This window comes from Diabrotica undecimpunctata, chromosome 7 (assembly GCF_040954645.1).
Source record: "Diabrotica undecimpunctata isolate CICGRU chromosome 7, icDiaUnde3, whole genome shotgun sequence".
In the NCBI taxonomy this organism is placed as follows: Eukaryota; Metazoa; Arthropoda; class Insecta; order Coleoptera; family Chrysomelidae; genus Diabrotica; species Diabrotica undecimpunctata.
In genome coordinates, this window is record NC_092809.1 from 147,498,596 (window position 1) to 147,512,480 (window position 13,885).

Sequence of the window (13,885 nt, forward strand, 5' to 3'; positions counted from 1 at the left end):
TTTATAATAGATTGGGTTATTATTCTGCTGCTAATTCAGGATTATTCGAACATTTTTTGTAAATACATTTCATTAGAATAAAATACGTTTATTTAGAATATTTTTATAGAATTTCTACCTATTTAAACATTTTTTGTAAGTACATTTATTTAGAACGTTCTTTTATGTTTGAATGAAGAATTTTTACTTTATTTTCGAAAGTACGACATTGTTTTTTCAATAAGATTTTCATGTTTTACTATAAACACTTCTAATAAAGACTGAAATAAATGTTTAGTGATTTAAAGCAAAACGATATAATATCTGCATAATTTCAAATTTTAATTTTTAAAAAAGTAAAACCTCCATGTTGGATTTGAACCTTGAGCGCCTGGATGAGAACATCGTGCCTTGAACTCTCATTCACCAGACTTTTATAATTATTTAGTGACAGTTTGGGTTATTGTTCTACTGCTGTTCAAATCATAGTAGAAATCATTCTTGGTTAATAATTTAAAACTTTAGATTAAATAATCATTATTAATTAAATTATTTTTTTCACATTTTTGCTTTATTGTGGTCAATCAGTTTTTACTTTATGCGACATTAAAAAATGGAAATACGTCACACATACGACGTTACACATAATAATTATGACCGAGGTGATTTAGCTCGAAGCAAACCTCTAAAGGTGTGAGACTATCGATAGTGGTAATGTAATGTAATGTAAATTATATAGTTCATCCCAAACCCTTCTTTCAGTGCGTCACAGTTTATCGAATTCTCTCTAACGCATTAAGCTAGAAGTGACAGAAAAAAACGTGAGTCTGTGATTGTTATACATAGAACTTAGAAAATTATATTTCGTTCACGGGTATTTGTATATTAAAGCGAATTCTACTTACGGATATATAATTGGTCGGAGTTTAGAATACGCTAAATAGATATCCAATCAATGATGCGCATATGCGCTATGAAATTTGACGCAGATGGTCTCGATAGTGACAGTACTTTGACAATGTCAACTGATAAAATGATAATTGTCATTCCAGGATAGTATTTTTAGACATTTTACAGTGAAAATTTAATTTTGTATTTATTGTCATAAAAATATTTTAAATATGCCGAGATATACCGAGAATGAACAAAGAGTAATATTAAAATTATTAAATTATTTTCAATTAGAAAAAGAGGCTGGGACAACTTTATTACCAGTTTCTGCCGTTCGTGAAATAAGTTTTAAATTATTCTAAAAAATATTCACATTAGTAGTTTAAATACTATACATTTTACCCATAGTGTTTGTAATAAATAATAATAAATACATAAATAAATCTTAGCTAATTAAGCACTTTCCTTGGAGTGTATAGAATAGGAATTATGACAAACTGCCGTACCAGTACAATGCACAATAAAAAATTTTATACAGGACGGGTCCTCTAATATGTAAATTAAAAAAAAATGAATTCTTAAAGTTTTTACTCCACATTTTCAAAAAATAACATTTTCACATTTAGCCAATTACGATCCTTCAACTGTCAGATTTAACTAAAATGCCATGCAATAATTCTCGACATTCTTAAAATCCTATATGACGTCAAAATTAGTGACGCACTGAAAGAAGGGTTTGGGACAGACTGTAGGTTTCTATCGATTATTTCTCACCTCTACGAGTTTCATCTCTTTTTATTTTACAAGGTAACTGTGTTTTCTATCTCTTACGTTAAAAAGCCAGGTGGTAAGACACTCATCACTGTATACCAAATTACAGTAAAAAACATACCGTAAAAAACATACAGTAATAAAACAAGTTACTAAAAAACTTTTCTTTACTTTGACTAATTTGACAACAGTTGATTAGAACAAAAAACTTTTAATTGTTTCCACTTAATCAGGATTCCTGTAAAACAAAGTTCCAGATCGTAGACAAAACAATAATAGATTCAGGGTGAATAATAACGAAGAGAGATCCTCCTTTGAGTAATTTATTGCCCTGACTAACCGGAGTGAGTTCTTATGCCCAAGAATGCTTGAAAATAGGCGTATAAATAAAGATGGAAATTGTTTTCAACCGGTAAATCCCTTAGTCTCGTAATGCCATTTTACCGGCCATTTTAATAGTTAAATAATGTATGGAAAAATATTTATAAAAAATTAGAAACACAATGAAATAAATAATGACGGACTAACAACATAAATAATTTAAAAAAAAAAAAAAAGTTTAGTTTCTTTTGATGTTTCCAATCTGTTTACTTCTGTACCAAGAGATGAAACATTACCTTTAGTACACAATCTTCTAGACAATTGCAACATATCGGCAAAAGACAAAGATGCTATCTTAACTATACTTAAATTCTGTCTGGATCAGGACTTCTTTCAATTCAATTAAAAAATATATAAACAACCAACAGGTTTAGCAATGGGATCTCCACTATCACCTTTTCTGGCAGACATTTTCTTAGACAGCTTAGAACAGAAGTTTGTTAACAACAACAACAAAATAGTTTTTTGTTCAAGGTATGTTGATGATTGTATAGCTCTCATACAGGGAACCCAAGATGATGCTTTACAGATTCTGGATGATCTTAATAACCTCCATCCCAACATCTCTTTTACTCTGGAACCAGAATCTGATAAAAAGTTGAACTTCTTGGATATGACTATTTCCCGTAATAAAGATTCTTTAGAGTACAATATTTACAGAAAACCTACCCAAACAGATCATGTTATACATGATACATCTAATCATCCAACCCAACATAAAATGGCTGCTTTCAACAGTTACATTCATAAGTTACTCAAATTTCCACTTTCTAATGATAATTTTAATTCAGAACTTAATACTCTTAAACAAATTGCTTTCAATAATGGTTATGATCCTAACATTATCTATAAGCTTCTAAATAGAGCTAAACTAAAAATTGCAGAAAAGCTTGCATATTCGTCACAATGTTTTCTTCAACCTACTGCTTCAAATAACACCAGATATTTCTCCTTCACCTACATTAGCAGCATTTCCAATAAAATATCTAAACTTTTTACTTCTACAATCGATAACATCAAAATTTCCTTCAAGTCACACAACACCTTAGGTTCCTTCTTAATCAACACCAAAGATAGGATGAACACACTTGACAAAAGTGGTATTTACAAATTAAAATGTGATGATTGTGATGCCTCTTATGTAGGTAGAACCATTAGAAAGTTATCCACTAGAGTTTCAGAACATTTGAAAAGACCAAACTCAATTTAAATTGTACTAAATTTAAACCTATTTTTAAAAACTTTATTACAGCTTCACCTCCTAGGGGACCCAGCTCGACTGTTTAGACTTCCTGCACTGAGCACATCCAAAGTAATTTTATAGTTATACCATTGACTGTGGGTTCAACTGAACTACTTGGATTACACCCCATTTATATACTTTGTTTTTCATTTTGATTTTCAATTATTATTATTTTAATTACATAGTCAGATCTCTTCCTTTCTACATTACAGATAGTGCTTGGTAGACCATTTTATTGTGGTCAACCACCCACTGTCTAATATATTGTTTAGTCCGCTTCTTGCATTCTTACTTTTCGTCGATTTCAGTTGCTCTCAAACTAACACCTTAATTATTACAGACATGTTTGAGTGTGAGACCTGGATTATTCAATCTACTTAAAAAATATTCTATATAATTTTATATTTCATCAGTGACCTCCTATAGTAGTGTCAGTTGGACTTTTGGTCAATACTTAGTTTCATAGAATTGTAAAAGGTGCAGATCACATATCTATGATTGTGACTGCTCATCCAAGTTGTCATTTATCACATGTCACCTCAACATTTCCTAAATGTAATGTAGCCTTTCTTAAATAATTTTAAAGTGTTTGTTTGTCCATTTGCAGTGTAGTGTAATGTACATTTATATGTTTATGACATCTTGTTCTTGCCGGATAGGCCACAATTGACGAAGTAAGTCTATAAACGTTAATCACATAAAAACATTTTTTCAACCATAAACTTCGAGTTTTTATCGAAGTTAATCAATTTCTTTGGTTATAAAAAAACGTTTCTTGGCTTATTTCAGATGCCCCTGAAGATGATCTAGGGATCGAAAGTACTTGGGCAAGATTAAATTAAACTGTGCTCGATATATACCTTTTATCTGATCAAAGTTCATAAATAATTTAGCCCAATTTGGTTAAAAAAAAAGGTCTAAAAATTTTTCGCAGATATCTGAAGCTTGTAATGGGAGTTACTAGATGACGAATAGATGAAAAAGTAAAAGAGATATTTGCAAAAAACAGTTTTTTGCACTAATTTATAAATTTGATTAATTTTTTTATTAACAAAATAAAATGTTATTAATACATTTGAACATCGAGGAATCACCGTCTTTTAAACTTGTGCGAAATTTCTCCCCGATCGGTCAAATAGTTTAAAAGTTATTTAATTTATTTATCCCTGAGGCTAAATATTTAAACTATTAACTTTGCTCTATTAATGATGCTAGGACATATTTAGCAAATCTCATAGAATAAAAACTGTTTTGTTTAGCAGTAATGGAAGTTGTTCAGCAGAGCTTGCCATAATCACGGTGTCATCTGCATATCTTATGTTGTTAATACATCTTCCGTTAATTATTATTCCTTTACTTTGAGATAGTAATGGAGACTATCTATTCATTATATACATTAAATAGTAATGGAGATATAATACATCCCTGCCTAACTCCTCTCCTGATTTCAATTTCTGGACTGGGTTCGTTATCTATTACGATTTGTGCTCTTTGATTCCAGTAGAGGTTTGTTATTATTAGTAAGTCCCTATGGTCTATGTTTTTTGTCTTTAGAATTTGTACTAATTTTTCGTCTTTTATTTTGTCAAATGTTTTTTCAAAATCAACGTAACAAACATGCACATCAACATTCATATCCATGCATCTTTGATGTAACACATTAAAAGCAAATAACGCTTCTCTGGTTCCTAGTCCGTTTCTGAACCCAAACTAACTATCATCTATTCCTTCTTCCAGTTTTTTATTTATACGACCATGTATTATTTTCAGGAATAATTTGAGAATGTGACTTATTGATATTGTTCTGTATTCACTGCAATATTTAGCGTTTGTATTTTTAGGGATAGCACAGAAGGTAGATAGTAACCATTGTTTCGGTATGTGTCCTGTTTTGTATACTGAGTTAAATAAGTCTACTATAATTGTTTTGTTAACCATAATGAATTAATCAATGCTTGATAATATTTTAGAGATTAATATAACAAGGGATGATAATATTTCAATGATCCGCAATATTCAAAATGGCTACTACGCTCTTTTTCAATTAAAAATGCATTTACTACAGAACAGCTTATGATGCATTAGTATACTCACATCTAGCGTATAATGGAAAAACCTGGCATAGTTTGGAGTTTTTATGACTTAAAATAAGTAACTATACCACAACTCCTTTTGAGAATCGTCCTGACTCTGCTACTTCTAAATTATATAGCTTTTACCAATCTGTATTGGAAAGAAAATTGCATACATCTATAAAAATCTAAATTTAAAACATGCCCAGTCCCATTGTATATTTATAACTTAAATAACTATTTTTATCTGATAAAAAATGTTGATAAATAAAGTCCGAGACGAATTGCAATGATTTTCTGTGTTTTATCGTTTTGATTTATAAATTTCTTTATGCATTATTATAAAATATTTACTAAATTTCTGTCCTATGTAACAACTGACATTATATTATTATGTATTGTATTATTTTATGATTATATTGGGTAAAAAAGTTTGAATCAAATTATAATATAATAGCAATCCAGTGCAAAAAATACAATATTTTCCGACACCACCACCACCGCCCACATCAATTCTAATAGGAAATTCCATCCACAACCGGAATATTTTAATGACCGAAAAATTGTTTAGAAAAAAAAAAATCCATCTGGCGCTCGAGTCGTTTGTAAATCATAATTTCTTTTGAGACGCGGCTCGGCGGTGGGTGACGTCATACCGTCGCGGTGCCAGCCGGTTTTTGGGCTTTCAACTTTATAAGTATCCGTTTCAAAGGTTTCCCCGACAAATTGTTAACCTTTTATACTACTTTATACGATCACAACTTTCAAATAAACAGCATGGTGATATAACGAGCAACAAAGGGACTTCTTTAGGCGGAAAAGACGAAAGAAAGAAGTTGGTTTTGATCGTTATATTAAGCGTGTAATTTGTATAAACGAACTGTTTAAAATTAAACAAAAGGAAGACAATTATGACTCACTAAACATACATTAATTTCTTATATGTGACGAATTATAAACTAAAAATGTTTTTTTTCTATTTTTAGTAAATATGGACAGTAAATTAGTCTAATATAGTGCTCTCTCTTCTAGGACAACAACAACAATTTCACTTTGCCTTTGGCCAGAGGCCGTTCCCGTTTGCTGCCTCTGATCCTTTGTCAGGATTTAGAATGCCGCCAATAGGTAACTGCAACAGTAAGTACATTTATTGTTTATCCTCTTTAGTTAATGAGATAGTATTAACTCTTATAATACCACTGGGCCACTGAAGACCCCATGCGTAACTTGAAAGTGTTTTTCTCCTGAAATTATTTTACTTAAAATTGTAAAAAAATTTGAATTTTTCTAATATAAAAATTTTATTTAAAAATGCTTAAAAAAAGGTACTTAATAAAAAAAAAACTTTCGGGCTACATCACTACAAAACGAGGATTGTGGGTTTGCCTAATATGTTGTTTTTTATGTTCAGCTGTACCACATTAGATAGATAGATAGATAGATAGAACGTTTATTGACCACTTTACATAAAGTTTGAAGTCCGTATAAAAAATACAATAAAAGATATAATAATGTAAACTTAAAATTAACTTAACCATATTGGCTAAAGTAATATACATATGTAAGTATTAGCAGAAGAATTAAAATTAAAAATTTAAGATAAAAAAATCTCTAACCAAAAAAAAAACAAACCTAAACTGTCACATAAAAAATTTTTGAAATATGGAAGTAACAAAAATGTGCAAATAATAAAGAATATTCCCGAATCGATGACTATCGATGATTATTTGTAGCTTGCATAATTTTGCTATCTTCGAATGATATATGGCCCTTGCAGAGACAGCGTGACAAACGAATGGAGGGGCAGATACAATAACGAGCTAGAGTCTCTATTCGGAAAAGAAAATCTAGTCAGATATATAAAGGCCAATAGACTCACATGGGCAGGGCATGTGATACGCAATAACGTCAATCGCCTTATTAACAATGTGTTCTGGGAAAGGCCAGAGGGAAGAAGGTGTGTAGGGCGGCCTAGAAAAAGGTGGAAAGATGCAGTCAAAGAAGATCTAGAGAAAATGGGAGTGCGACAATGGGAATTACTGGCACAGGACCGACAAACATGGAAGGCAATAGTAAACGCGGCGAAGACTCACGAACAGTTGTAGCGCCATTGATGATGATGATAATTTTGCTAGAAGATTTTAAAGTCACACGTAATACCATGGTGGTATCAGTATCCCAAAATATTATATTCCATTTTGGCATGTATTTTCCATTTCTGTTGTTTATGTTGATATTTTGTTAATGCTTAAATGCTTCTTAAGAGTGAAGTGTTCTGTAGCGTATTCTCTGCTAGTAAGATCTTTCCCGATTTGCGCGTGAGTCATAGAAAAACAGGTGTTTTTTTTTACTGGGAATTACTTACTTTCCTACTTCTTTTTGCCTGTCCAGTGCTTCTTTTAATTCTATCTATAGTATTGAAAGTTCTGCGTTTGGACAATTCGTACTTACGTTTGCTGATTCGTTTAGTAATTATGGCTGAAAGAAGTTCGGTTCATTTAGGTGGCGAAAGTGCGAAAAATATTTTGAAAATCCATCTGACGCAGAATCTACATCTAGTAATAATGACGACCAACAACTTGTACTGAAAAATGATACTTTGAGTCACAAACAGAAAGAACGGGTCGCCAAGCATAAGGAAATGCCTTGCATCAACAAAGAGTACTTCAAGAGATACTAAACAAAACGTTGACACAATTCACAGTAATTTTTGCCATATAAAATAAAAAATAATATTGTTAACCACGTAGTTCGATGGACTAATATGAATCCTATGGATTTACTACCTTTTATTGGCTTGTTGATATTAGCAGGAGTTTACAAATCATGTAACGAAGGAATTACGAATTAGTATAATATAGAAGACTTCTTCTTCTTTGTGTGCCGTGCTTGTATTCAAGCGTTGGCTATCGTCATATTGACAAGCTGATGAAATGATTCTCGGTCGGCAGCTAGATGAAACAGTTCCTTGACCGTTCGACCTGTCCATTATCTAATGTTACGCAGCCAGGGCAGTTGTTTTCTTCCGACCCAACGTTTTCCTTTGATTTTGCCCTGAATGATTAACCGGAGTAAGCGATATTTAGGTCCTCTCATTATATGACCGAAGTAAATATAGAAGACGGATGCCCAATATTCAATAAAACTATGAGCAGAAACAGATTTACCACAATTTGCCAATGTCTACGGTTGGATAATGATAACGCCAGAATACGAAATCCAGATTTAGATAAATTATCACCGATTATAATTCTTTTTGAATTATGGTTATTTACATTGCAAGATTGGTACATACTCAAAAATTTGACCATCGTCGATGAGCAGCTACTTACTTTTCGTGGTAGGTGCCCATTTAAGCAAAATATGCCTTCAAAATAAGGGAAGTACGAGACATTTTGTTTCCTGGTAACGGTCTAATTTTTTTCCTGGAACCCCTCTGTTATAAATCGGGTAAACTGAAACTAGTTGGCTTATTGTACATATTCCATTCCTTTATAATACCTATTCCAGGATTCTGGAACCCTGTACCAGCTTATACAGCTCTATATATTTTTGGAGTCACTTGTTAGTCTGCAAAAAGTGTTTTCCGCCTGCGATCTAATGCATCGTAGGCATGCAAGATATGCGCAATACTTCAGTCCTATTAGCGCATGTCCATCCAATACACCAAAATATCTTTCTGAAATACAGTGATACATTCTCCTAGTGGAATAGAATTAGACCAGAGATAGTACCAAGTATAACACTGCAGTCTGGGTCTAGTAGTTTTTCTGTTCCATCTCTTTTGTGTGCAAATGTCTATCTGGAGAGGTACTTTAGGCTTATTTCTGGGTATTACATGGCCAGAAATCATCATCTATTCGGTATCCCTAATTTTATTTATCATGTTAATATGTCCTGATCTAACCGATGTATTGCTTAGGTTATATTATAGTCTATAATGTCATATTCTCGTCTTCCTTATAATTAATTATATGTTAAAAAGGGAGGATCAGTATGGCCTCCATAGCTGCTGTTGGTGTATTTCTCATAGCCTCTGTGATTCCGAGGCAAGCAATCCTTGCTTAGTTTGAGAATCGCAGTTATTTACTGCTTTTTTGCCACCCTATCACTGATTTATATGTATCTGTTGATGTTAACACCATATTATAAATTAGTATTGTCTGGCCATCATTCACGTGGTCACTTCTCTCTTGGTTATTCGTTGTATCTGCTGATTTTAAGTAAGCCTTCAGTCTAATGTTACCTCAAGATACTTTACTTTACCAACCAGATTTAGATGGGCACTTTTTAGGCTTAAAATACCTAATTTTTGCTTTAATTTCCTCCTTCTAGTAAATTTTATAATTTTGGACTTCTGGGTGCTAGTGGTAAGCCTTACATTTGAAGTCCATTCTGTAACTATAGAAAGAGCTTGTTGCAATTTATCTCTGACAGTGCCCTTAAATTTGTCAGTCTAAGATGATCAGGTCATTCGCATAGCTTAAGACATGATGCCTGTCGTTCCTAAGTCTAACTATCAATTAGCCCAATAGCCCAATTATGACTAGATTACACAAGAAAGGAGATAAAATTTTTCATTCGGACCAACATCCCTTCTTAGTTTTCCAGAACGTACTCCACTCTTAATGTTTTTGCTTGGGTGGTTCCATTATTAGAGATAGTTATTCCCAAAAAGTAACTTTTTGAATGCTTTTGTATCTTCTTTAGGTCCATATATTGCTTAAGTTGTTTTTATAGGCGTTGTACATTTAAATGTTTGTCTTAATATACATTTGTTTACTAACCTATCATTATTTTTTTTATCCTTCAGGCTTCCGTAAAGTCTACTGAACTTCATATAAATATAAGTCAGTTTCTGACTTCCCTTTTAATTTCCTTTTGACAAATTTATATTTTTTTTTGTATGATTCTCCTATTCCATGTTCAGAGTCTTATTGCATGATTTTTAGTAATATCTTTAGTAATATCTTGATTTATGTTATTCAGTCGCAATCATTTATCGAGCCCTGTCTTATAGACTACAAACCCATGAAACATTTTCAAAGGTCATTTGACCCAGCATAAATCACAAATTAATTAATACTACAATATATAATAACAACTATTAGAAACTATGCCGTTAATTTTTATCGGTACAGGTGAGTACACTTTGGTAGATCCTACACGTTGGTGAAGTTACGCAAATCCTTGAGCAAGTTCAAGAACTGTTACCATAGTTATGGGGAAAAATTGTTCAAGGATCTCTTTTGAAAATTGAATAGATAGTATGCCATGTAGAAGTCAAGCCCTTGATTTCTACCAATTATGGATATACGACTTATTAGGGCACAATGTCGGCCTGCTCATTGGGACTCCTTTAAGGAAGCCTAGATGGAATACAAGTTTCTGATTAAGAAGTCAAAGACCTACTGAGACAGCTAGAACACGGTCCACTGCAGCTAAGTCAGGTGCGTCTTCCCAGTGAAAGATCATCTTCTACTGACAAGAAGGCCCCAAGGACTCTCTTGGACGCTCACTTCCTAGAGGGCAAGGATAATAATACTGTCCTAGCTACGATTAGACTTTCTCGACTGGGGACTCTCGGATGGCAAAAAAAGTAGCATCGTATACAAAGATGTGCTCATCTGTTAAGGGTTTCGCTCCCTTTCAGTCTCTAGGTGAGAATGTGAATATGCTGGTTTTGACATCAGTCAAAAGCATAAGATCCCAGCTTCTCCTTCTAGACCCTAAAAGATGCTATTTGGGGATCAGTTTGCTTACTCTGTACACTGTACACTCAGACGGCATCTTCATCTGCTTGGATTGGCGGATGGCTCACGGTACCGTCTTTGTAATGTCTGTAATTACCACATGTCCTCTGGAAGTGCCTGTACTGGTCTATCAGAGGTGGCAGAGCCTGGGTAAGGCCTTTCTGCAACCTAGCCAGATGAGGGAGTTACCCTTAGATGTTTATTAAAGACTTAGATGCTCGAAACGGCAGGAAGAGCTCAGATTTAAAGCTCTGATGATAATAGCAGATATGCAAGATAGACGAAGCAGCCTGTGCTTCAGAAACGTCAAAGACTACGTCCTTTTGGGCCTAATCCGTATTATAGGGTAATACAATGAACTCATCTTAGGAGATCTAAATGTCTGAAGGGGTCACAAATGGAGCCTGTCTTTTTCTACCATATCCATAACCATAACCAGAACACAATGTTTATTAGGGCAAAACTAAATTTGACTTTTTATGTATAATTATTCTTTTTAATATATTTTTTAGAGAGAATAATATTTTTGGTTAATAACTATGAAATATATTTAATTTAAAAAATAATAGTAACTAAATTTATAAGTTGTTTATCGTTTATTGACAATATCCCCAACGTATGCTGCGCAGTTATTAGTAAAATGTAAGAAAACTAAAATTAATGAATAGATCATAGAAACGATTTTTAGAGAATTTTACATTTACAGCCAAAAAACCTATGACAATAAAGAATAAAGAGAAAAAAATAGAATATATAGTTTGAAATAAACAAAAAAATTAAAACCAATTTATGATTTGATCTTATTAAAATTTCAATGTTTTTGTTGCACAAAAACAACAAGGACGAAAATATAAACACAAAACACTTCTCTTCTGCTATCCAATACATCTAATTTAGAAATACCCTTTTATTTTCCCCAAGGGATACACATCTCTAAATGAAAACAAAAGCCATTCATTCTCGAACGTACTGATTTGAATGTAAAGTATGTTCTCTATCTCAACTCTCAGATATACAAACAGCAATGCTAAATATTCTCTCTAATCTGTTTGCGCATAAATTTACGATATATGGAGAGTTTGGATTTAATTAATAAGAAAATAGCGTCAGTTCGGTATACAAGGTTTTCTGTACAGTTGAGTTCTAGTTGGAAATCTATTTCTATTAGAATTCCAAGAACTGTATTCCTGTCTGAGGGAAAAGGCAATGTTCGGGTCATTATATTTGCCACGGTTGTTGGGTGAAAACACAGCTATTTTTTATTCCTCTAGAAATTATAAATAAAATAACCAATTTATAAATACCCTGCCAATGAAAAGATTTCGTGAGTTATCGGAATCTTTTCATAATATAAATATACTCTTTTCAGTAAATTCAGCCCAAATGTCTAGTAACTTTGGGAAATAATTTTTTACTACAATGGTCAAATTTTGACTGGCTGTAAGTTACTATACAACAAAGCACGCGTGCTCATAACCAATATAAATTATAACTTAAAAGTAAAAAATTATTCGCTCGCAACAAAATGCAACAAAATGAAACCGCGTCGATTAAAATAATAGAACAAAGGTTTTAATATTTGTTTTTAACATTTTATAGTCATTTATAAATTACTAAATTTCCAACTAACTTTAGATTTAATGGAATTTAAATGGAATAATGGAATACAAAAGAATCGATAAAAAGATCAAAAAAGCTATTAGAATAGCTAAGGATACACATTTAAGAAAACAGTGTGCGGAAATACAACAATTGCATCATAAACACGATTCATTTAATATGCACAAAAAAGTTAAAGAAGCCGCAGGCTTATACAAACCTAGAAGAGTTGGGTGTTTGGCAGATATCCAAGGCAAACCACTGTTAACTGTGGAAGAAAAACTAGACACTTGGAAGAACTATGCGGAAGTAACTTTTGCAGATGAAAGGCAGAATACCTTTGAAGGCACTGAGTGCCAAACAGGACCCCCGATTACCATTGAAGAAGTCACGTCAGCTATTAAAAGAACTAAAGATGGTAAAGCGGTAGGGCCTGACGAGTTCTGTGCAGAATTCCTAAAACTTATGGATGAACAGGGAATAAAATGGATAACTACTGTATTCAACAACATATACGTAACTGGAAAAATACCCCAAAGCTGGTTAAAGTCGACCTTCGTGACCATACCAAAAAAAGTAAATGCCAAGACATGCGAAGACTACAGAACAATTAGCCTAATGAGCCACTTACTTAAAACGTTCTTGAAAGTGATACACGGCAGAATATATAAAAAATGCAAAGAACAAGTATCATGGACGCAGTTTGGATTCCTTAGGCACCCGAGAGGCTCTATTCGCTGTCCAAGTGCTTATGCAAAGATGCAGGGATGTTAACTGTGATGTGTATACTTGTTTTATCGACTACAAAAAGGCATTTGATAGAGTAAAGCATGATAAACTTATAAACATCTCGAAAGAAGTGGGGTTAGATGATAGGGACTTAAGAATCATCTATAATTTATATTACAACCAAACAGCCAATAATAAAGTGGATGACCAATTGACAGAGGCAGTCTCCATAGATAGAGGAGTGAGGCAAGGATGCATTCTGTCCCCGGTGTTATTTAATATATACTCTGAATATATCTTCGAGCAAGCGCTAGGCGAACTACAAGAAGGCCTATTAGTCAACGGAATACGTCTAAACAACATTAGATATGCGGACGACGCAGTAGTTTTTGCAGATAGTCTGGACGGTTTGCAAAGAATAATGTCGCGTATATCAGATATAAGTAGAGAACACGAACTTGATCTTA

The 13,885-nt window shown here is 32.9% G+C and overlaps 1 protein-coding gene across 2 annotated transcripts in view; it reads left to right on the forward strand.

The window, feature by feature from the left end:
* RunxA (RUNX family transcription factor Runt related A) overlaps positions 1-13,885 on the forward strand; it is a 91,437-nt gene that overhangs the window by 63,459 nt on the left and 14,093 nt on the right. Inside the window, exon 3 of one of the 2 annotated variants that reach the window (XM_072538511.1) lies at positions 6,355-6,474. In XM_072538511.1, the coding sequence (XP_072394612.1) occupies positions 6,355-6,474 (120 nt within the window). The remainder of the gene's footprint in view (positions 1-6,354; positions 6,475-13,885) is intronic. The other variant, XM_072538512.1, reaches the window with a different exon arrangement.